General features: G+C 31.3%; 2 protein-coding genes and 1 pseudogene across 2 annotated transcripts; all 3 read left to right on the top strand.

Moving 5' to 3' along the window:
* The first annotated feature begins 5,054 nt into the window (after nt 1–5,054).
* LOC113855494 lies at nt 5,055–12,249 on the top strand (annotated as a pseudogene).
* Nucleotides 12,250–13,983: 1,734 nt separating this feature from the next.
* On the top strand, nt 13,984–17,374 carry LOC113854858 (protein DETOXIFICATION 19-like). Its single transcript, XM_027486135.1, has 7 exons — nt 13,984–14,370; nt 15,088–15,632; nt 16,166–16,252; nt 16,339–16,395; nt 16,496–16,734; nt 16,831–16,949; nt 17,067–17,374. The coding sequence occupies exons 1-7, from the start codon at nt 14,077–14,079 to the stop codon at nt 17,178–17,180; spliced, it is 1,455 nt and encodes a 484-aa protein (XP_027341936.1). The 5' UTR covers nt 13,984–14,076; the 3' UTR covers nt 17,181–17,374.
* Nucleotides 17,375–21,777: 4,403 nt separating this feature from the next.
* On the top strand, nt 21,778–24,476 carry LOC113854857 (proline-rich extensin-like protein EPR1). Its single transcript, XM_027486134.1, has 2 exons — nt 21,778–22,186; nt 22,286–24,476. The coding sequence occupies exons 1-2, from the start codon at nt 22,021–22,023 to the stop codon at nt 24,262–24,264; spliced, it is 2,145 nt and encodes a 714-aa protein (XP_027341935.1). The 5' UTR covers nt 21,778–22,020; the 3' UTR covers nt 24,265–24,476.
* Nucleotides 24,477–25,564: the final 1,088 nt, after the last annotated feature.

Here is a 25,564-nt window from a genome sequence, read left to right as displayed (position 1 = left end):
GAATTGATATGTTTGGAGGAAAAAGATTTAAAATAATTTAATTTATTCAATTTATGAAGATTTGAGGAAATTAATGAAAATTAAAGTGCTAATTTTAAGTAGAAGAAAATAAAAAAAAATTATACAGTTTTGAAAGTATATATTAATTAGCAAAAAGATATTGAAGAGACCAAAATTGTACATAATAAAACCTTTAAAAAAAAATTCTTTGTCATTCTAAAGTGTCATACTTCATTGTATTAGATATGTGTGACAATGAATTTTTAGGTTCTTTATGTTGGCTTAGGGTTTGTTTGTTTTAAAGATATAAAATTAATTATTACACTTTTTAATTAAAAAATTAATAAAGTAAGTAGTTTAAATTAATTTTTATATATCTCAATCATATTCAAAGAATTAAAATTTAATTTTATTAAAAATTATTTTATTCAACTTTAAACCAGACAAACGCCAAGTATTCTCCCTGCCCAGTGCATATGACAATGGTAAATAGCCAAAGTAAAAAAATCATATTCCCATGTCAAATATATGGTTGTTGTGGAAGAAAATTGTTTGACCACGTAACAGTGATATGCTTCAAACAGCCCATGTGTCTGCTTGTGTGGCAATCTGTTGAAGTTGAAAGCTTTACAGCTATATATATGTGTTCTATTTTGCTACGTCATTTGTCTCCTCTTTGGAGTTTCATGTTGCATGTGTACACAAGGTTCAAGAACTTTAGTCCATTCAGATTGATGAAATTAATCTGCACCTTAGGCTCTGCTTCCAAATAATATATATGTAGGAACTAGAAGCCAATGGCAACCCACGTCTAGCAAATTAATTATGGTCATAGTATGGTATGTACATACATATTATATTATTTCATGTCTCCCCAACTCAATGCTAGAGATATTTCTGAATGAGTAGATTTCGATAACTCACTTTCAGCTGTAATCTAATCTTGGGGGAATTAGACTGTTTTGACCTGTAATCTGTAGAGTGTCATTGTCTAGCACACTTTATTTACTTGTTTTGAAGATTTTTATCTTATACTTAATGTGAAGTATATGTATATTCTTATCCATGAAACTAGTAGTGGCTTATCATTTTGGCAATAGGAAGTTAACTGAATTATCAATACATGATGTCCATTTGTGGACAACTGAACTGAAAGTAATTCTATCCAATTCACTAAATACAATATATCATTACATATACAGTAAATTTCACTCTCATCTGGCAATAATTTGTAGTGCACTTCGGTGTTAGACGGAATACATACTGTAGTTAAGCTTCTATTTTTTATTGGGTTACATCAATTTTGTCCTTTAAACATATTATTTTCATTTTAGTCTTTATATAAAAAATATTTTACAGTTTTTTATATATAAAAGATGGTTATTAATCAATTCTTATCTCTTGGTAAATTTTGTTAAATTTGCTTAGTTGAGTTCAATGAAAATTTTGATACTGATATCATTTTACTCTTTATATGAAAAAAAAAATTTACTTTAGTTCCATCATGAAAATTTAATAATCTTGATTTCTACATGAAAGACAGCTAAGCCAAATCTAACTTCATTATGACTTTGGCATAATAAATTTGTATCATGTGTAAGAGTTAAATTATTCTTACTGTCACAATAATGTACTTTGAAACTGGGTTCTAATAATGAATGTACGCCTAATGTTTCAAATCTAAAACCTCTCTCAGAGATAGAATTGCACACCTCAAATGCTTGCCAGCTTAGGAGGAGCTTCTGCGGTGGACAAAAAAACAAGATATGGGTATGCTCTTTTTTCCATTAGCATGGCCAAGTTGACCCACAAGAAAGCATCATTGGGACTACAAACCCCATTTTCAACATGGCTAGGCTAGCCCAACTACCTCATGGTCACTCTAAAGCTGGCATTATTAAACAAGCATCTAAGTTGAAAGTGACTCAAGTGGAATCCAATGGACACTTTTTGATAAAAGAAAAATAGAGGGAACAGTGGAGAGGAAATTAAGGGAATTTAATAGCATAAATTATTGAACAAAGAAAAGAAGATAGAAAGAGGTCAGTCACAAAAGCTGAACATTTTCCCCTTCTTGTATAGCAATTTGAGATCTACATACCATAAGCAATGAAGTTCTTGTTCCAGTGTCCTTGCTGCTCTTGCTTTTGCTTTGTGAAGCCAAAGAAGGGGCAGGCAAAGGTGAAGGAAGTCAAGGAGGTGAAAGAACAAGTCAAGGAAGAAAAAATTGAAGAAAAGAAAGAGTGACATGTAATGTAATTCCATTTAAAGCTTAATTTCTTTGGTTTTTAGCAACTTTTTTTCTTGCCTTTTGGTTCTCACCAATATTCTAAGCATGCACAACAATTTGTGTCTGCCTTGTGCTTCTTTGTTCGTTTGCCATTGCCATTCCATCCAACTATCAGTTTGAAGATGCACAATGCCTATGCAATTAACAGCTTAAAATGGAAAATAAATTACCATTTCAATTTCTTTTGTTTTCTTATGGTCTTTGTCTATCAGCGTGTTTGATGTATAGTTGGCCAATCATAATGAAATTTTCAGGTTAATATTGTGGTAAATATAAATTGTGAATTAAATATGATGGCATTGAGTGTTTCTTGATTTTAAAAGAATCCATTTGAAGGTAAATCAAGCAGGTTTATATTTTATACAATTTCGGGCTCAGCAAACCTGCAATCTCCTGTAAGCTCTACTCCTCTGTTACCTGCAGAAAGTTTGCATTCTTCTTTAGATGTGGCCTTTAATTTGTTTAGATTCAAGTTTATGATTTTCTGTGAAAGTAAATCATTACAGTAATTTAGAAATTCATTTTAGTTCCTCATTTTATAAATTTATCACTTTAAGAATTTAATTAAAATATATTGATAATGTAAAAATTTTACATTGTTATTTAATTATAACTTATTATATATCAGTAAGAATGATTGATTTTTATAATAATTAATTTTACAAGATGTTATAAAATTTTATTTACTTTAATTTTCAATTTTAATAAAATGAAATAAAGATTTTATAAAGTTAAATATTAAAATAATATTTATAATCTCAATAATGGAAGTAGTTATTTACAGATTATGACAGTAATTTTTTCACATTATAATTTATATTTGGGTGTTGTGGGTAGCTATCAGAATGGAATTACTTTGAAATAAAGTCATCAACATACACTAGTTTGTCTTTATCAGGCTTTGGCTGTGTTCTTTTGGCAGATTTTCCTGATGATGAATCAGCATCCTTTGTCGTATTGAGTGTTATGTGTTTTTTATTTTAAAACCAAAGAATGTTATGTTAATAATTAAACTTTGTATATATTTTGACTGATGCAGTCAAATTTTTGTACAACTGATACAGTTATGAGTTGAAGCCGTGTGATCAAGATTCAATGATCTTAATTTATTCGAATCATTCAAATCTAAGTTCCATCTTCAGCTTCGTCGATCATAATTTTATGTATACATACATATAAATATATAATATTAATTTTGTCGCTATAATAGTTTTATCCAACTCAAATAAAATTAATTTTAATGAAACATACATATAATTTGAATAAAAAAATAACTTTTAAAATAAATATATAAGATCTTTTAAAAAATAACAATGGTCATGTTTTGATAATTTAAATATATTTTTCAAATATTACTTCTATGAAATATGAATCTAACGTATTCTAACCATTATATCATGTTATATTAACATAGTAATTATACCCGTTAAGTTTGTAAAAAAATTAAACATATGAAATATATAATATTATAATAAATATAAATGTAACTAATGCAATAAAAAATTCTAATTAAAAGCTTAAGTTTATGAAAGGTTGATTAACGAATTAAAGTTCACAAAAGTTTAGATGATACAAAATTCATATGAATAGCACGTATTCATAAAATAAAATTTGAACAACTTCAAATATTATTCCGTTAAAAATTCTCTCAACCCATGGCTCAAACAGATTTTAACTTGAGTTTGCTGTGAGTTTTGGATATTTTTCCACTTCTTTGCTTTCTTATTAGGAATTATTTATTAAATAATTGAAATTAATTTTATTTATTTTTTTTTAATTAAAATAAAGTCAATTTGTTAAAATGTTTCATGATATATTATTGATTTTAAGTAGAATTTTATTAATTTTAATTAATTAATAATACAATACGATATTATCAAGTTAATTAATCATAATTTCATATATCTTTATTCATCCTTAATTTTATTATAAAATAACTTTCAGTTCCCTTAAAATATTTTTTTTTTATCCAATACTCATTATATTTTAATTCACAGACAAGTATATAATCACATGTACAAGACAATGCTCAAATAAAGTAAATAAGATTGTGAATTATTGGAAAAAGTGTTGTGAAATACTGATAAAGAAAATTGGTTGTGAATGAAGATCTAAGAAAAAAGATTTAGAGCATTTTTTATTTTGAAATTTTTTTACATTAAATTAAAATACAGTATGAGACTAATAAAAGTTAGTTTAAACGAAAAACAATTTATTATTAGTTAAATAAAACTTTAAGTTCAAATTTTTATATATGAAAAAATTTTAAGTGATAGATTCACTATATCTTAATGTATGACTCAGATCAAATTCAAATTAAATATTTTAGATAAAAAAAAAACATAGGTAACAACTAAAAAAAATATAAAGGAATATAAAGAAAGCAAACAAATAAAAAATATAATACTAATCTAACGGTGTTATGGTATAATCTTATAAGACAATCTTATTTTCTTGATTTTTTTTATCCAGAAAAAAGTGAGAGAGATGAGAAAAGCTTTTTAGTATGAAAAATATGTCACAAATTTTGAATGAAATAAGTTGCAAAACACAAAATAAGAAAACCTGATCATTAATTTTTTTCATCGACATATATGGTTTTGTGAGAAAATTTATTTCACTATTAAAATTCACCATTTTCATAATTAACTATTGTACTAAATAGCGTTTGTAGATAGATTACAAATTTTAACACTATCACATGCATAAAATCGAGACAATCAAAGGCAAGAGAATCTGGATTCTCTCTTAGATGAAAGAAAAGATGGCGGCAAGCACAGGAACAGCGCTATTACTAGGAAGAGGCGAAGATGGGAGATGGTGGAAGAAAGTGTTGGACATGGAGGAGGCCAAGCATCAACTCTTGTTTTCATTACCGATGATTCTTACTAACTTGTTTTATTACTTAATCACTTTGATTTCTGTCATGCTTGTTGGTCACCTTGGCGACCTTCAACTCGCTGGTTCTACTCTTGCTAACTCATGGTTCAGTGTCACTGGTGTAGCCGTCATGGTAATTCCTTCCTCTTTCTTATAATTACTCATTCTGTTATGTAAAAATATAGGATAGAGAAAGTGTATTATATATCACAAACATTTCAATATCTGTAATTGCTCTGCTATCACAATGTTTTAAAGCCTATGTAACCAATTGTCTATTCATGTTTAACTACTCATTTAGAAGAACCATTTCTTGTAGAAAACTTCGGTCGTGTTTCTTGTTTTCATTACTTTTAAAGATGTGTACGGCATCATTATAAATTTCTTAAAACAGGAAACAAGATCACATCTTCTAATTATTAGTTGAAACTAAAAATAAGAATAAAAAACATTTTATCATAACAAACATGACTTGTATATCCAAAATATCTTAGTCTAAACTTGAATTTTGGTTTATCCATGTTGGTGCAAATTTAACATCCCAACATTGTCTCAAAACTCGTTGAATTGAATGCAACAAGACTAAATGTTCTTACAATACAACATTAAGCTCCTTGTTCTCACTCTTCTTCATGTCTTAGGTTGGTTTAAGTGGGCCACTAGAAACACTCTGTGGGCAAGGATTTGGCGCAAAGGAATACCAAATGCTAGGAATTTATCTACAAGCCTCTTGCATAATTTCTCTTATTTTTTCTATCATTATATCCGTTATTTGGTTCTATACAGAACACATCCTAGTGTTGCTTCATCAATCTCAAGACATTGCAAGAACAGCTGCACTTTATATGAAGTTTCTTGTCCCAGGATTGTTTGCGTATAGCTTCTTGCAAAACATCTTGAGGTTTCTCCAGACACAATTTGTTGTAATGCCATTGGTTGTGCTCTCAGTTGTTCCAATGTTGGTTCATATTGGTATTGCATATGCCTTAGTTCAGGGTTCAGGCCTTGGTTTTGTGGTTGCACCAGTTGCAGCTTCTATTTCACTATGGATATCAATGCTATTGTTGGCCTTGTATGTCATGTATGCTAACAAGTTCAAGCAGACATGGCAGGGATTTTCAATGCATTCATTGCATCACGTTTTCACAAACTTGAAACTTGCTTTGCCCTATGCGGCAATGGTATGGTATGAGACACTAAACCCTAAACCCTAAACCCTAAATTAAATTAAACACTATCTACAATTCAAATTAAGAGAATATTGTTGTACTTTAATGTAAGAATGTAAGATCTTTATATCATCTTACTATCTCTGTATATGTTATGCAAGTTTGGAGTACTGGGCCTTTGAGGTTTTGGTTTTCTTGGCTGGACTTTTGCCTGACTCGCAAATAACAACTTCGTTGATTGCAATATGGTATGGTACTGTGGTTCTAATATCATTATATTTCTTTTTCAAAACATGGAAAAAATAAAATCAATATAATTCATTATTGTTAATCTTCAAAAAATTTGCAGTGCAAACACATAATTCATTGCTTACATGATCACTTATGGTCTTAGTGCTGCAGCAAGGTTAGCTGGTTGAAAATATTCTACTTGGCTTGCGTAGTTGCATATCTTATGAGTCAACATTCTTGTACATTTATTTTGAAAATTTGAAATTTAACTTTGATAGCACAAGGGTATCCAATGAATTGGGAGCAGGAAGGCCTGAAAGAGCCAAACATGCAATGAGTGTCACTCTCAAGCTCTCTCTACTCCTTGGTTTCTGTTTTGTTTTGGCACTTGGTAAAAGAACTTGTAATAACAGTATAAATTGAGAGTATTGATTGATGTTTTGCATTGTACAATGTGTGTATATATAAAAGGCTAGCACTATTTTACAGCTCAGCAAATCTTAAGAAATCTACAAAAATTCTAACAGAAAGGTGAATATTGCTATCCTGTAACAAACTCTAAAAATATATGACAGAAATAACATAATGACTCAGCATAACCAATTCTTTCTAGAAGACATGAGCTGTACAAAAATAAGAAAGGAAATATATTAAAAATTCATCAAATAAGACCTTGAGGTATACAACACATATTGGGCTTCAAGGTGGCCATTCATCCTTGCTATTAGTTTCATTTGTGTTGGGCTGCTTTTCTAATATCCCCCCACAAGCTGGAGGTGGTTGAAAAATGTCAATTAACCCCAGCTTGGAAAGAATATCACCAAAAGGCCTTGGTAAGAGAGCTTTTGTAAACACATCAGCAAGTTGCCCTTTGGAAGAGATTGGTAGCAGTTTCATGAGTCCTACTTGAACCTTCTCCCGAACTAAATGGCAGTCGATATCAAGGTGCTTTGTACGCTCATGAAAAACTGGATTGGCTGCTATGTGTAGAGCACTCTGGTTGTCGCAATACAAAACAGCAGGCTTAGAACAAGAAATTTTCAAGTCTTGCAGCAGATAGGTGAGCCACTGTAGTTCACATGTAGTTGAGGCAAGGGCCCTATATTCAGCCTCAGAAGAAGATCAAGAAATTGTAGTTTGTTTTTTTGTTTTCCAGGAAATAAGAGATTTTCCAAGAAAAAAACAATAACCTGTGACTGATTTTCTAGAATCAAGGCAGCCTCCCCAGTCAGCATCACTGAAGCCAAGAAGCTGAATGGGAGAATCTCTGGAAAAAAATAATCCTTTACCAGGACAGCCTTTGAGATATTTCAAAACACGTGTTGCTGCCTAGAAGTGAGCTTGGGTTGGAGTATCCATAAATTGACTTAATTGCTGGGTTGCAAACGCAATGTCAGGCCTAGTATTCGTAAGATACAGTAAACGCCCAATTAATCGCCGATAAGCCAAAGCATTAGGATAAACAGCACCTGAGTCATGATGGAGTCGAAGAGCATAGTCCATGGGTGTGGAAACTGGTTTAGAACCCAACAAGCACCAGAATCTTGCAACAAGTCAAGGCAATACTTACGTTGACATAGAGAAATGCCCTGCTCAGAGTAGGCGACTTCGATACCCAGAAAATACTTAAGAATCTCAAGATCCTTAATTCGAAAAGTAGAATGAAGAATGCCTTTAATGATGTTCATTTCCGCGGAGGAATTTCCAGTGAGAACAATATCATCAACATAAACAATCAGAGCAGTAAAATTTTCAACAACAGATTTGATAAAAAGACTGTGATCAGAGTGAGCTTGCACATACCCACATGACAGGAGTAAGACAGATAACTTCTCATACCACTTACGACTAGCTTGTTTGAGGCCATACAAAGATTTCAACAATTTACAACATTGGTTAGGACGTGAAGTGGACACACCGGGAGGGAGCGTCATGTAAACATCTTCATTAAAATCACCATGTAGGAAAGCATTGTTGACATCAAGCTGTTGTACTGGCCATCGCTTGATTGAGGCTAGAGCAAGAACCATTCTGATTGTAGTCATCTTGGCCACTGGGGAAAAAGTATCAAAATAGTCAATGCCTTCGGTCTGTGCATATCCCTTAGCAACGAGGCGTGCTTTATAACGTTCAACTGTTCCATCAGGAAGTCTCTTGATCTTGTAAACCCATTTACATCCAATGGGTTTTATGTGTTGAGGAATATCAACGATAGCCCAGGTTTGATTTAGTTCCAGAGCCTCTACTTCAGCCTTCATGGCTTGTTACCAGCAAGGAATGGTGCTGGCCTCCTCGTACCCACATGGTTCAGACTCAGTGGAGAGAGACAAGATGAAACGATGATGAGAAGGTGACAAGCGTGAAAAATCAACAAATGTAGAAATTGGATATGAGCACGTCGACGATGATGGTGATGACAAATTAGAAGAGGTGTTACAATAATAATCAGCAAGTTTGGGTGGAGGATGAGAAATACGGGTTGAGCGACGAGGTTTGGGTGAATGGGGTACAGTTAGGGATTTGAGAGTAGGGGTAGAGTGAGGTGAGAACGTCAGTGGAGTAGCACAGGGAGGGTGTATAGATGGGCTAAATGGTTGGGCTGAGGAGTTTGGGGTGGGCAATGTATCCTGCTGGCCAAGGTAATTGGTTGACTCATGAGAAATGGGCTGAAGATGTGTTGGCGGTCCAATAGGCCGAGAAAAGGGAGAGGTAATGGGCTGCTTTTGTTTATGAAAGGAAAATTGCATTTCATCAAATAGGATATTTCTAGATGTAAAAATTTCTTTGTTATTAAGATTCAATATTATAGTTCCTTTTACCCCAGTTTGGAAACCCAAAAACACACCACGTCGTGAGCGTGGATCAAACTTATTTCTATGAGTAATGGAAGATGATGCATAACATAAACATCCAAAAACCTTGAGTATTGCAAAATTTGGTGGTTTGTTAAACAAAAGTTGAAAAGGAGATTTATTATTTATAATGGGAGATGGAACTCTATTTATTAAATAAACAGCATGACTTATGGCATAAGACCAAAAATTACTTGGAATATTAGATTGAAACATTAAAGCTCTAGCTACGTTTAATATGTGTTGATGCTTTCTTTCTACTCTCCCATTTTGTTGGGGTGTTTCCTCGCAACTTCGTTGATGTAAAATTCCTTTAGATGCATAAAAACTTGTCATAAAAAATTCAGGACCATTATCAGATCGAATGATTTTAACTCTTGTATCAAATTGATTTTCAGCAAGATTGACAAAATTTTGAACACTGTTTTGGACTTCAGCTTTGGTTTTTAGTAATATAACCCAAGTGTAACGACTATAGTCATCAAGAATAGTTAGAAAATATTTATGACCATGTATAGAAATTTTTGAAAAGGGACCCCAAATGTCCAAATGTAGTAACTCAAAAATTTTGGATGCTTTGCTCATACTTATAGAATAAGATAATTTCTTTTGTTTGGCCAAATGGCAAACATCACACGTTTCCATGGTGTGTTTAGAGATGAAAGAGAAATCTTGATTTAATATATTCAAACGTTTTCCAGACAAATGTCCTAAACGGAAATGCCAAATATTGGTCATGGTGACAGGGGTGGCTATAAAGGAATTAACAAGAGAATTTGGAGGAAGTGAACACCATTCATTTTTGTCAATCACTAAATGGTAAAGACCCTCTTCTAATTTAGCCAAACCAATCATCTTCAATGAGCTCAAATCCTGAATTTCACAGAGATTATCATAAAAGATTAGTTTACAAGAAAGAGAAGAAATTAATTTAGAAATAGAAATTAAATTAAAACTGAAATTAGGAACATAAAGAAAATTATAAAGAGTGAGAGAAGAAGAAAGTTTAATTGTACCTGAAAATTTAGACATGACTGATGACCCATTTGGAAGTTTAATAATGATCGGATTAATTTGAGAATAATATTCAAATTGATTAAAAGATGAAGTGATATGATCAGTTGCCCCAGAATCTAATATCCAAGAGCTACTGCGTGCAATGGAAGACGTTGTGTGTGCTGTGTGGTGATTTTGTTGGGATAAAGACGCATGCTTACTTTGGGTCAAGTAGAAAGCAAAATGGTTACCTGACATTGGGTCACCAGAAATGGTGTTATATGGCTCAATAGCTTGAGTGACATTGGCAAGACTAGGCTGACGGACATTAACTGGACCTGAACCCGTAATTGGTTGGAGGAGAGCCAATAGACTCTGATACCATAAAAGAACTTGTAATAACAGTATAAATTGAGAGTATTGATTGATGTTTTGCATTGTACAATGTGTGTATATATAAAAGGCTAGCACTATTTTACAGCTCAGCAAATCTTAAGAAATCTACAAAAATTCTAACAGAAAGGTGAATATTGCTATCCTGTAACAAGCTCTAAAAATATATGACAGAAATAACATAATGACTCAGCATAACCAATTCTTTCTAGAAGACATGAGCTGTACAAAAATAAGAAAAGAAATATATTAAAAATTCATCAGATAAGACCTTGAGGTATGCAACACATATTGGGCTTCAAGGTGGCCATTCATCCTTGCTATTAGTTTCATTTGTGTTGGGCTGCTTTTCTAATACTTAGGTTTGGTCATAATATCTGGATCCAACTCTTCAGTGATAGTTCTACAATTAAAGAAGAGTTTGCTTCAGTGACACAATTGCTTGCCATTTCCATACTACTAGATGTTCAAGGTGTCTTGTCAAGTTTGAATTCCTCGTTAATTCTCTTGTTGAATGAATCCTCTCTTGTTGAAACTTCACACGACAAAATCATGCCTAAGTTTTGTATTATCTCTTTTTGATGGAAATTAAATGAGGAAGATTCTATAAAAAATACTCTCCCTCTAGTTCTGTTCATAAGAAACAAAACTACCAGTATTTTTTTTAAAATTATAAAAAAAATAAAAAAATATTTTTATCTGTATTAATTGATAAAAAAAATTTATATCCTTATTTATTGTAAGATTTATATTAACAAAGCATCTATCCATTATCTATATCTGTAATATTCCCTTGATATATGAGCCGTCAATTTGAACTATTTATTATTATGAATATTTTTGAAATTAACTATAAATTCATATAATTACTTTTTTTTTGTTAATTTTGATTAGATTAATAATTTATTTTTTATAGAAGAAATAACTATAAAAATTAAATACAAAACTTACACATAACTTATCATGTCACATGACTGGATTCTCTCTTTATATCTTGAACACTAGCTTAAAATTCTAAGGGGGAAAATTGTTTTCAATACTGCAGGGGTGGTGAGAGGATGTGGTTGGCAGCACTTGGCTGCTTGTGTTAACCTTGCAACTTTTTATCTTATTGGTTTACCTATATCTTGTCTCCTAGCATTTAAGACCAATTTGCAGTATAAGGTAAATAAAACATTCAATGCACTGGCTTGTTATGTTTGTTCTGATATCTAGAAGAATAATAATCTCGATTTGATTCTGAGAAACTCTTTGGATTAGTTAGCTTTATTGATATGTTTCTCTTGAATTTGCTATTATGACATAGGGTTTATGGATTGGGCTGATTTGTGTGCTGCTCTGTCAAGCTGGAACTCTCTTCCTTTTCACGAGGCGTGCCGAATGGATCAAATTGGATCTCTCTGGGGACAAAGATAAAGACCACTCTCTTCTTGTTTAACTGAATGGCTTCCAAACTGGGACTGAAATTAAAGAAGAAAAAAGTGAAAACGTTTCTAGATGCAAAAGATGATCACAATATACTGACTATATTTTCATGATTAATCATTTTTTAAAAATGTCATTAATTTTTGTTTTATTTTTATTTTAAACTTTTAATAATTATTTTTTATTTTTATTTAATTTCTCTATTAGTGATTTGTTATCTTGCTCTCTTATTTAGTTATATAATATTGAGTTCGTTCATATAACTTATCTGACATGATACAGACAAGATGTTTTATTAATGCATGTATCCTTTGTATTTTAAAATTTAGTAATATAAAATACAAAGATATAAATGATATATTATTGTCCACAAAATTCTATATTATATTTCATGATTAAATGTCACATACAAAGATAAAAAAAAATTAATATTTCAGTAACAAAGAGACTATATAATAATGAAAATGAATTTTTATAGACTAGTAAAAAAAAATAAAAAATAAGAGAACAAATAAAAAAAATACATTTTTAAGAGATTAAAAGTTTATTCGAGCTTAAATTAAATGATAAACTTTCTTCCGTTACAAATTTTTCCCTTATACATTGTGTCATTATTATCTAAGGGAAGCTAAATATATAACTGTTACTATTGAATTAAATTAGAATTTGCCTCATGACTATGGGCAGATTCTTATTCAACGTCAAATAAAAGCAATTAGCATATACAGTTTTACTTAAAAAATTAAATTTGTATAGCTTATATTTTATAGGTGTGATATTTAAAATATTTAGCATTTTGATTATTATCCTTAATCTATAAACCAATACATTTTTTATTTGAGATTTTAATCTTTAAAATTTTTATTTATCAAGGTTTTTTAAAAATGTTTATCTTTACAGTAAAATTATTAAAATATTAGTTTTTGAATATTCAAAATTTGAATAATTGAGAACATATAAGTTAATATTAAATTATTGAGATTAAATCAATCCAAAAAATTATTAAGATTAAAATTTAAATTAAATGATTATAAGGAGTATTTATTTACTTTAACTAAGTAAATACTTTAATATTGCAAGGAGATTCTTATTCTTCAATTTTTTTTTTATAGTTTATATTCTTAAATATTTTAAAATTTTAAATGGTACATGTGATAATGTGACATGTCCTTAATTAGCGATACCACGTTATTGACTATTTTTAGATGATAAGTAATGTAAACATATTTAAACGTACGTCACATCATCAATAGGAAGTGATAAAAATATTTAAAAAATAAAAAATTACAAAGATCAAAAGTAATAAAATATTTAAAGGACAAAAATAAAAGTTAACTTATATTTACAGCAATTAAAAACACAATTATCTATTTGAATAAAATAGGAAAAGGTACCTAGGCTGACATGTAATTTTACGTATAAAAATAATAACTTAATTACACTTTAGTCTATTTAGTTTATTCATAAAATATCATTTATTTAATCTCATTAACATATATTATACTTAAAATGTCACGAATGTTTTTATTTTATTTTATTATTATAAAAATTGGTTTTTTTAAAGATCATTAAATACCCATTCTGCTTACCTAAGCATTCAAGTTGAGCATTAATAATAAATGAAGAGTTTGGGGGAAGAAAAATTGTGGAAAATTCAAGACATACCCACTTGTGGATTTCGTGTGTTACACGTAGGTGGTCGCTATTATTACGAATGTCTCGTGGGGATCATGGACATCAAACAAGGTACAAATGGTTGTTTGATCACAATTAACCATTCATTTATGCATACAATTGAAAAAGAACAGAGAAAATAGAAGCAAATAGATTAATATAGTTTATGATGCAGAGAAAAGGAAGTTCTGATGGCACAATAACACAGGCCACACCCCTATTAGATGTTACCACTCATCATGAAGAGGAAGAAAACACAACTCCATGGTGGAGCAAAATCTTGGACTTGGAGGAAGCTAAGTGTCAACTACTTTTTTCACTGCCAATGTTTCTCACTAACTTGTCCTATTACTTGATCACTTTGGTCTCTGTCATGTTCGCTGGCCACCTTGGGGAGCTTCAGCTTGCAGGTGCTACTTTGGCAAATTCATGGTTTAGTGTCACTGGTTTGGCAGTTATGGTAATTATAATTCATTACTGCATCCATCTCATGTTATATATATTTTTAATTGTTTTCTTTTATTAATGTTATCTTTATTTTTGTTTATTTATTTATTTATATAGGGTTTTTTAATGTATTTAATCATACATCATGAAAAATTAATAAATAATAAATTTTTATTAAAAATTATGTGTTACTTTTATAATATCATGTTATTTCGATAAAAACTTAGAATACATAATTGTCTTAGTATCTATTTAAAAAATTACTTTCTATAAGGAACTTGAGGTAAGTTCATTCTAAAAATTACTATATATTCCCTAAAAGAAATAGATAGCTAGGTAGCAAGTGTTCTTAAGAAAAAAAATATCAGTTTATACTGGTAGTTTCTTATCAAAATGTGAGAAAATATAACATGGGTATATTGAAAGCTCATGTATGCATCTGATCAATGTTGATAACAGAGTACCTATGGTTAAAAATTCACTCGTGTATATTGCAATTTAAATCCAGGCTAGGTAATAATTTTGGTAAAGACACATGTAAATATTTCTCGTTGTTATGCATGCAAGAATTTGGTTATGTCTGAGTCTGGTTCTGAAGGTTAAATGATGGAATTAACATATATTTAACACCATAACATTGCCTCAAAACTAGTTGAATAAAATAATGCAACAAGATTTTGAGTAGTATTCTCTTACAAGACCAACTCCATCTACATTCTCTTTGTGTTAGGTTGGCTTGAGTGGGGCACTAGAAACACTTTGTGGACAAGGATTTGGAGCAAAAGAATACAAAATGTTGGGAATATATCTGCAATCCTCTTGCATCATATCTTTTGTTTTCTGTATCATCATAGCCATTATTTGGTTCTATACAGAACCAATCCTTTTATTGCTTCACCAATCTCATGATATTGCAAAAGAAGCTGGACTCTATGTGAAGTATCTTATCCCTGGCATATTTGCATATGGCTTTTTGCAAAATATCTTGAGGTTTCTTCAAACACAATCTGTTGTAACACCATTGGTGATCTTCTCAGTTATTCCACTGTTGATTCATATTCTTATTGCATATGCCTTGATATACTGGACAGATTTGAGTTTTATAGGGGCTCCTATAGCAGCTTCTATCTCATTATGGATTTCCATACCATTGTTGGCCATGTATATCAACTATGCAGAAAAGTTCAAGCAAACTTGGACAGGATTTTCAGTTGAGTCATTCCATTACATATTTGTAGAGCTGAAACTGGCTTTGCTCTCTGCAGCAATGGTATGGTATGTTAACAACCTTTCACTTAGCTAGCCCCTTTCATGATTCATTGATCTTAGAAATTTATATTAAGAGCAATAGCATTTTCAGCTAAAAAGAAGTCTTTTTGGTTTGATTTTTTTTTTTAATTTTCTTTTTAGATAAGAAAAATGTTAGTAACATCAACGTGTATTAATTTTATACAACTAAAAGTGATATGTTTTATTGGAAAAAAAAAATTGTTACATTAAGAATATAAAAATAAATCAAATTTTCATTTTTAATAAAACTGTATTACTTTTAAATGTTTAAAATCAACGTTGATATTAATAAAACTGTTTAAACATTTACAAAATTGCACATTCTTTTCACTTTGTTTTACTTTTTTAACAAACAAAGTAAAAAAAAGTATTTTTATAATTAAAATATTTTCTCAAACCAAACAAATCTATGGATCCTAGATTGAACTCTATCTACAATTCATATTCAGAGAATAATGTTGCAATTTAAAGTGAAACCATTATATCATGAATCTTATAATATGTTCATATTATGCAAGTTTGGAGTATTGGGCTTTTGAGATTATGGTTTTGTTAGCTGGACTAATGCCTGACCCAACAATAACTACTTCATTGATTGCAGTATGGTATGAGTCTAATGCTTTTCAAGTTACACTTCTATTCCTGAAATAAAATGTATTTATTCTTGTATAATATTCAATAATATTTGCAGTGCAAACACAGAACTAATTGCCTACCTGATCACTTATGGTCTTAGCGCAGCTGCAAGGTAAGTGAGTTGAAAATATTCTCATATGCTTGTATTGTTGTGTATCTTCTGGATTTACATTTTTGTACAATTTTAAAAAGTTGAAATTTGACTTTGATAGCACAAGGGTCTCCAATGAATTGGGAGCAGGGCACCCTGATCGAGCTAAGAATGCAATGAGAGTCACCCTTTTGCTCTCTCTCTTCCTCGGTTTATGTTTTGGTTTGGCACTTACATTTGGTCATAATATTTGGATTCAATTGTTTAGTGATAGTGCTAAAATTAAAGAAGAGTTTGCTTCAGTGACACCCTTACTTGTCATTTCTATACTACTAGATGCTATCCAAGGTGTTTTGTCAGGTTTGAATTTTTCATTTTATGCATTAACCTACATTATATCTATTTTTTTATCTTTCACATAAAATCACTGGGAGGGATATACCTTTGATATATCAGGTGTGATCAGAGGATGTGGTTGGCAACACTTGGCTGCATATGTCAACTTAGCAACATTTTATGTTGTTGGTTTGCCAATATCATGCCTTCTTGGATTTAATTTCAACATGCAGGCTAAGGTAAAAACATTTGAGAACATTTTGGTTCATCATGTTTGTTCAGATGCCAAGGAGAATAATCTTTTTCATTAATTGGTTTAATCATTTTTGTTTTTGTATATTTGTTTTATGATGTAGGGTTTATGGATTGGACTAATTTGTGGGCTGGTTTGTCAAACTGGGACTCTCTTGTTTTTGACCTCGCGTACTACCAAATGGACTAAACTGAATGTCTCTTTGGGCCAAGATTAAGTCCAACAATCTTCTATTTAAGTTAACTCTCTTTTTGCTGCATCAATTTGGGCCCTAGGTTGTTGGGCCCTAGTCTCCTCATAATACCTAGTGTTTTTTGTTGCCCCTCATAATTGCCTAAATTGATTTAGAATTGAGACGTCTAAGAAGAATAACGACGTTCTATTTTGAATGAGATATCCATCTCCTCGACCCCAAAATATAAGGGTTTCATTATTTTTTTCATTCATTTTTTAAGTTATAGATTAATTAAAGAAACCTCCAAGAATTCTTAATTTTTAAAGAAAATTACATTACAATTTGAACTTTAAAAAATTGAATTTTTCATTTTAGAAAACAAATAAATAGAAACCTTGAGATTCTGCATCTTTTTATTTATTTTTTTTGGTAAGAGACAATTACGTATTTTCAGCATTGTTCAGTGCACTCTAGGGTTTTTGTTTTTGGGCCATTTGGACCTTCGTTTTGTATCAATGTTGAAAAAACAATGAAGAAATAATGAGTCCATATTGCTCACGAAAAATGTGTTATTAAAGTATATTTTTAATATATTTTTGTTTGTTTAATTATTTCTCAAAAATATAAATGTATGTATTATATATTTTATACGTAATATTTTCAAAAAAAAATTTAGAAAAAACGTTGATAATAATTAGGTAAATTAAATCTGCATCTGAAATGTGCACAATCCAAATAAATCATTTAATGTAAAATATTATTGAACAACACACATAAAATTATAGTATTTATCCTTGATAGAAAGTTATTGAAATATTTACCAAATATACCTATAAATCATAACAGGGATTAAAAGTAAAAGTAAGTCTATTCGTTAATAATTAGAGTGCATGAACCTAAACCCTAAAATGCAATCAAAACTTTTTTTTTTTTTTCAAACAAGGAGCTATTTAGATTGTCGTTAGAACCTTAGTTGCAGCACAGCATAAACTTTCTGCTTCATATAAAATAATCTCGAAAAGTATCCAAATCCTATTTCGAAATCAATGGACCTGAAAAGAAACAAGCTGGAAAAGGTTCAATTAATAATAGCAATGAATAAAATGATGGGAAAAAGAAAAAGGGTATGGTTTCTCCCTTTTCTAGCATTTAGTGGTGTCCGATCATATAGGAATTAAAAGGAAAAGAAATGTGTCAACGCTCTTAATTAAGCAAAGCAATGCAATTTGATCCCAAATTCAGCATTATCTTTCCAGCCAAAAATAGACGATTATTCATAAACACAACCCATATATTTTGGTTGTTTCCATTGTTGCAAGAAGCAAGATCATGAAAATGGCCTCTAACAAAGTTGCACCAACCCTCTTTGTTGCCTTGATACTCATCTCAAGCTACGCTCATTCTGGACACGCTGATGGAGACACAGCGAAGCCTCCTGATACATACATTGAAACTAGCACATTGTCTCAGTCTCTACAAGAACAAAACCAAGGAGAAGAAGTGAACAAAGGATCATCATCACCTGGATATTGTTTTGGGAAGTGCATTGCTGGATGCGTCAATCCTTTTTCTAATGACCCTAAACTCGGTGACCAGTGTGCCAACAGGTGCAAAGCGAGGTGCCCACCTTGAAAATCATATACATTCGTCGATATTTGCAACACCTTTTTAAAACATCTTTTGTTGTTGCCTAAAATGTATTGATAAATAAATATAAAAAATATTAATTTATGAGAAAGACAGAATATATGATTTTTTTAATTTTTAATAAATTTTAGTCAATAAAAAAAATTGTGTTGTTAACATTATTTTATACACAAAATATGTTGTGTGTTTATTTTCTTAATTCTCCTAATAATACTTCTTACATTTTTTTTTCATGTATCTATTCAAGGGAGGATAACACGTGTATTAAATAATATATTAAGATTTTTTATAAATTTATTTAATAAATACTCATAAAGAGTTAAAAATTTAGTAAATTGAATTAAATTTTGCCTATAAATTAAAATTATTTTTTATATTTTTATATTTTTATTAGTTCTCTCATTTAAGCTATGTTTGGTAAAAGTAACTTGTAACTTATTTAAGAGATATACATGCCAATAAATTATGTATGTCACTTATTTAGGAACTATGTTATATCAATAAACTTGTAAAGTCGTTTAATAAAACAAAATAAAAAGAGCTTGTAACTTTTATAAGTTACCTATTAATATTTTGTTTACATTTTTACTCTCAATATTTTTTTTAAAAATAACTAATTCGTTACATTAGTAAAATCTCACGTACATACATTTATCTTATATATTTATTTTTTATCTCCATAATTACTGTTTATTTTTCTTTTCTTTTTTATTTTAAAAAAATTATTATTTTTGTTCTCTTTACTGTTATAACAATCTCATTTTTTTTTATCTTTTTTCTATCTAAATATAATTTATATTAAAAATATATGACTTAAAATATTTTATGTTTAAATATTTATATAATTTATTTTTATATAATTATTTAATTAATTGATCATAAATAAATTAAATAAATAATAAGTTATTTTAATATTATGTTAATATAATATTATATGTCATTTTAAGTTATTTAATATAAATCATTTAGTTAATAAACTAGTTTGTAAAATAATTTTAATTCTCTAGGTTATAAAGTCATTTTTGGCATTCCCGTGTATTTCTTATGTACGTCGAAGAACCAGGGTTCAACAGAGGGTTTGCAAGAATTTGAATGTGATATTGTTTGGTAAGAGTTAAAATAAAACAAAATCTAAGCTATGTTTTATTCTTAATACTTTTTAAAAATATAACAAAATATAGCGCATGATGTTAAAATGTGATACATTTCAATTCTACTAAAAAGTTAGAATCAATGAGAAATAAATACAACATAACGTTTTATTTAATTTTATATAAATTACTTGAAGTTTTCATGTCTTATATATCCATCATGAATCTCATTCATATTTTTTTTACAAAAATTCAAGAATAATTCATATATCTGGCAATTTCAGGTTTTACTATCCTTTTAGGGCTTTTTGTTTCGATATTATTTTCTGTTTTTTTACGCCTTAGTGGTAAAAATTTTCCGACGAGTTTCGTAATTTGATCCTTTGAAAGTTTGTATTATATATATTTATAAAAAAATTGAATCACTAAAATGAGACGCCTAAAATTATCATGATCTTTGTAAGTGAAAATGTTTTCAGAATGCTTATATATATAAAAAAGGAAGAAATAAAATTAATGATTCATAAGTACCGAAATATAAAGTAATACTAATACAACATTAAATACTAACGGTAAAGATGTGTATTTTTATTAGTATAACTTTAAGAACCGAAATATAAAGTAAATAAAATATATGTGTGAGCCCATTATCATTTCGGGGAGGGGTATCATTCAAAAATAGGGCCCTCGTTTAACATAAAGAAAATGTCTACGATTTGAAAGGACATAATTTCAGTTTTTATATAAAATAAAGAGTTTTGATCATTTTAATCTTTAAGATTGAATTTAAGTTTTCATAAATAATTTTTTTTATAAAAAAATACAGTGATTATATTAAAGTTATAAAAATATAATAAATATTTTTTGAATAAAATTTTACTATTATTAACTACTTATTTTTTGCTTTTAAGATTATGACTGAAGTTAACAAAATTTTAAAACAAATTATATTTTTTTTAGTAATTTTATTGGAGAGATTTTAAAAGTATAATTTTTAGAGGAAAAAAAGTACCCGTGTCCCATGATATACTAATTTAAAATATCGTAACGTTATGATACCTAACAATAATGTTTTTCAAATAAAGGAAATTTCTAGTCTTCCCAATTAAATTGCAACTGCAAGATTAGATAATTTAGATGGGAGCAAGGACTTCAGCATAGGTCAGCAGCATTCATCTCTCCATAATTACACGGGTAAAATTCTCCTCTAAATAATAATTATAATATGCTTAACTTTAATAATTAAAAAAATTACTTTTACTAAAAATAGTTAATCAAAGTAAAGTATATACAGTGAACACCATTAGCTATTCATTACTTAATCGCCCATTTCGGCTACCAAAAAGTCCATGAAAAAGCAAAACAAAGCGCAGTTTGATTACCCAAAAAAAAGTGAATGATTGCACAACTCTTACTTAAATGAATAATGCAAATTCTATCTACCAGTCATTGCGAACCCAAGGGCATAAATACACAATGACGATTCATTCCCTTCTGTCTTTATTGATCTTCGTTGCTTCTATCTCTCTATAAGCAAAGTAGATATCAACTATTGACTATCTAAATTAAAACCATTTTTAATTATTATTGATTTCGCCCTCCGTTCCATATAGCGCACAATTTTTAAGAATCCAACGATAAATTCCCAAGAAAGATAAACACAGTAAATAAACTCTTCTGATGCTCTTCTAAAATGAGTGTTTTCTTTCCTTGTTACTATTATTTAATACACGGGTAAAACTAGACCATGGTGAGTGAGCAAAAACGCGCACAGTTACCTAGTGTGGTGATGCCACTCCTCCCATACATGCACATGACTCCGACAACTCCTGTATTAAATTAAATTTCAACGTTTTTAACACTATCATTTCGCCACATGTAAGCTCTTCACACGTAATTGCCTTGCGTCTTACACGCTTGGTCCTACACCATCACCTCCACAACGGTAACCAAGGAAAAGTTTCCCTTTATATGTTCACTCTATTTGCCATCATTTCTCTGCCACCTAGGTTCTTTCTGAAGCTTCTTTTGTGCATATACAATTACTCTCTCTCTCTCTCTCTCTCTCTTCTCTTCTACAAGTTAATGTATGCTACACTATATAACTCAATTCACACTCCTTAGCTAATTGCTTCTATTTGCACATGGAACTTAAGATACGTAGTTGCCTCTTGTTTCTCTTTGGTCTTATATCGGGTTCCCAAGCCTACACATTCTACGTTGGGGGAAATGATGGGTGGGTTTTGAACCCTTCTGAGAATTATAATCACTGGGCTGAAAGGAACAGGTTCCAAGTCAGTGACACTCTTGGTGAGTTTCCATTGCAAAGATGATCAATTTTTCTGCTGTTGCATGGTTGTTTGTGATTGTGATTGGTTTTAACTTTTGGATTTGTTTTTGTGTTGCTAGTTTTTAAGTATAACAAGGGAACAGACACGGTGTTGGAGGTGAGCAAGGAGGATTATGAGAAATGTAACAAGAAGAACCCGATCAAGAAGTGGGAGGATGGTGATTCGGTGTTCCAGTTTGATCGATCGGGTCCTTTTTACTTCATCAGTGGGAAGGATGAAAATTGTGAAAAGGGTCAGAAATTGATTATTGTGGTGTTGGCTGTGAGAGAACCACCTCCTTATTCTCCAAAACCTCCAAATACTCCTCCCTATGTTCCTATTCCTCCACAAACTCCTTCCCCTCCTTATGTTCCAAAACCTCCTCATCCTCCTACTGTTCCAACTCCTCCAAAATCTCCTTATCCACCCTATGTTCCAACACCTCCCCACACTCCTTCCCCTGTTTATACTCCTCCCAGTGTTCCTTATCCTCCTAAAGCACCAGGACCGATTAATCATCCACCCTATGTTCCAACACCTCCACAAACACCTTCTCCTGGTTATACTCCCCCCAGTGTTCCTTCACCTCCAAAAGTACCATCACCAATTATTCATCCACCTTATGTTCCAATCCCTCCAAAAACACCTTCTCCTGGCTATAGTCCTCCTACGGTTCCTTCTCCTCCAAAAGCACCATCGCCAATTAATCACCCTCCCTATGTTCCAACACCTCCAAAAATTCCTTCTCCTGTTTATAGTCCCCCCAAAGTTCCCACTCCTCCTCAAACGCCTTCTCCTGTTTATACTCCTCCCAATGTTCCTTATCCTCCAAAAGCACCATCACCTATTAATCAACCACCCTATGTTCCAACCCCTCCAAAAACACCTTCTCCTGGTTACACCCCTCCCAATGTTCCTTCTACTCCAAAAGCACCATCACCATCTAATCACCCTCCATATGTTCCAACACCTCCAAAAACACCTTCTCCAAGTTATAGTCCTCCCAGCACTCCAACTCCTCCAAACTCACCATCACCTTCTAATCACCCTCCCTATGTTCCAACACCTCCCAAAACACCTTCTCCTACTTACACTCCTCCCAATGCTCCAACTTCTCCAAAAGCACCATCACCTTCTAATAATCCACCCTATGTTCCAACACCACCGCAAACACCTTCTCCTGTTTATGCTCCTCCCAATGTTCCTTCCCCAGGAAATCAACCTCCACATCTCCCAACTCCTCCAAACACTCCATCCCCTACTTCTCAGCCACCCTACATCCCAACCCCTCCAAAAACCCCTTCTCCTAGTCATACTCCTCCAAACACTAGTCCCTCCCCTATCTCGCAACCTCCCTACATTCCAACACCCCCACAAACACCTTCTCCTACTCATCAACCACCCTCTGTTCCAACAATTCCATCTCCAACTTCTCAGCCACCTTACATGCCAACGCCACCAAAAACTCCTTCTCCTACTTCCCAACCTCCTTACGTTCCAACACCTCCAAACACTCCCAATTCCCCATTCTCTCAGCCCCCATTAGCACAATCACCCCATGGAATGGCACCACTTTCACCAACATCACCGTATCCATCCACAAACCCTCCCTCACCTTCAGTTTCAACTGCACCGGCATACCCACCGTCGAACCTCACTCCTGCAACTTCTCCGGTGCCGGTCACAACATCACCGCCATCTCAGCCACCTTCAGTTTCAACTGCACCGGCATACCCTCCCTCGCTCCACACTCCGACGACTGCTCCGGTGCCGGCCACAACATCGCCGCCATACTTGTCTCCGCCCGCCATCACTCCCACCGCTTCTCCTACGGCGTCACTTCCGGCGGCATCAACTCCCTCACCGTCATCGTCGACGACGTCTCCGCGATCGTCACAAACGCCATCATCTAGTCCCGGCGCTAATGCAACGCCGTCTTCGTCAAATGAAACGGCGCCGGCCAAGCGAAACGGCGCGTCGTCTGCAACGCCGTCTGGGTTAGCGGTGTATTTGCTAACCATTTTCGTTGGTGCTGCTCTAAGTACTATTCTTGGATAGAAAATCGGACATATTAGTATTTTTTATTTTTTATTACATAATTTGTGAACATTTTTATTTTATTTTTGTTATGATAATGTTGTTATATGGAAATATGAGGCCAGTCTCATAATTAATTTTATGTCTAATCTTTATATTTTATGTTTAGCAAAGAGCCTGGAGTTGGGTTTGACCATCAAATTCTTTTCTTTGGTTGCAATTTATTTTTGCGGTTTAGCGCATTGATATGTTTTCCATCACAGTGCACAAATCACAATCCTTCGTATACTGATAGGCTTTGGAAATACTATATAAATTTCACTTTAATGATTTAAAAGGTCGTCCTCCTTTAATAATGTATATAATATTATAAGATGATAAAAGAGATTTTCACAAAAATATTTTAAATTATTTTTTATTTAACTTATATTTATTTATAATTTATTATTTTATTAGTTATTAAATATAAGAGTTTTTACACTTATATTAACATAAAAAATTTTAATATATATATATATATAAATTAATTAAGTTGAATCAAATTTTTTTTGCTCTAAATTCTAATCTAACTATACAATGATTGAGTTTAGTTAGATAATCAAATTAAGATGAACAAATGATTGAACAAAGATGATGAATAGAAGCAAACAAAACAAATAAGTAAAGAAAGTAATTGAAATAAACAGAGCAAACAAATATAGATTATGTCATGGTCCATATTATAGAAGTCTTGAAACAAAGATTGGAAAGGAACAAATAAAGATAATATTATTAGAGTCACATAAGACTAGGAAGGAATGAACAACACTAACAAGGAAGAAGGAGGCCAACAATGTTGATATTACAAATTTGAGGTTGTGACTCATATGAAGGGTAGGGAGGCAAGTCAGACTAGCTGATGCGAGGTAAAGAAGAAGGAGGATACGATAAATTGACGGCAGAAAAGAAGAATGAATCGTTAAGGTCTTTTAAGACTTGTAACTTGAGGTGAAACAAGTACAAATGTGACTAAAACTATAAACCTAAAACTCAATTCATACTTTATTCTAAATAGATAAACTCAACTTTAAAAGCCTAATTTATAAAACTGTTAAAACATTACTTAAATAATATTATATTTATTAATGAAACATTTTTAATTACTATTCTAAAATGTACGTGTTAAAAAAATTATGAAATAAAAATTCTCTTGAAGAATGTAACATTTTTTATCTTGAAATGAGATACAATCTTTTTCTCTATAATCTTGTAAAAATAAAACGCACCCCGTAAGTTTTAACTCACCAATCACCATCGTTTAGCAAACGTGTCGGCATCCACT

This window comes from Abrus precatorius, unplaced genomic scaffold, assembly GCF_003935025.1.
Source record: "Abrus precatorius isolate BTA unplaced genomic scaffold, Abrus_2018 Scaffold11, whole genome shotgun sequence".
NCBI lineage: Eukaryota > Viridiplantae > Streptophyta > Magnoliopsida > Fabales > Fabaceae > Abrus > Abrus precatorius.
Note: the sequence above shows the minus strand (reverse complement) of the source record. Positions and strands in the feature narration are given on the sequence as shown.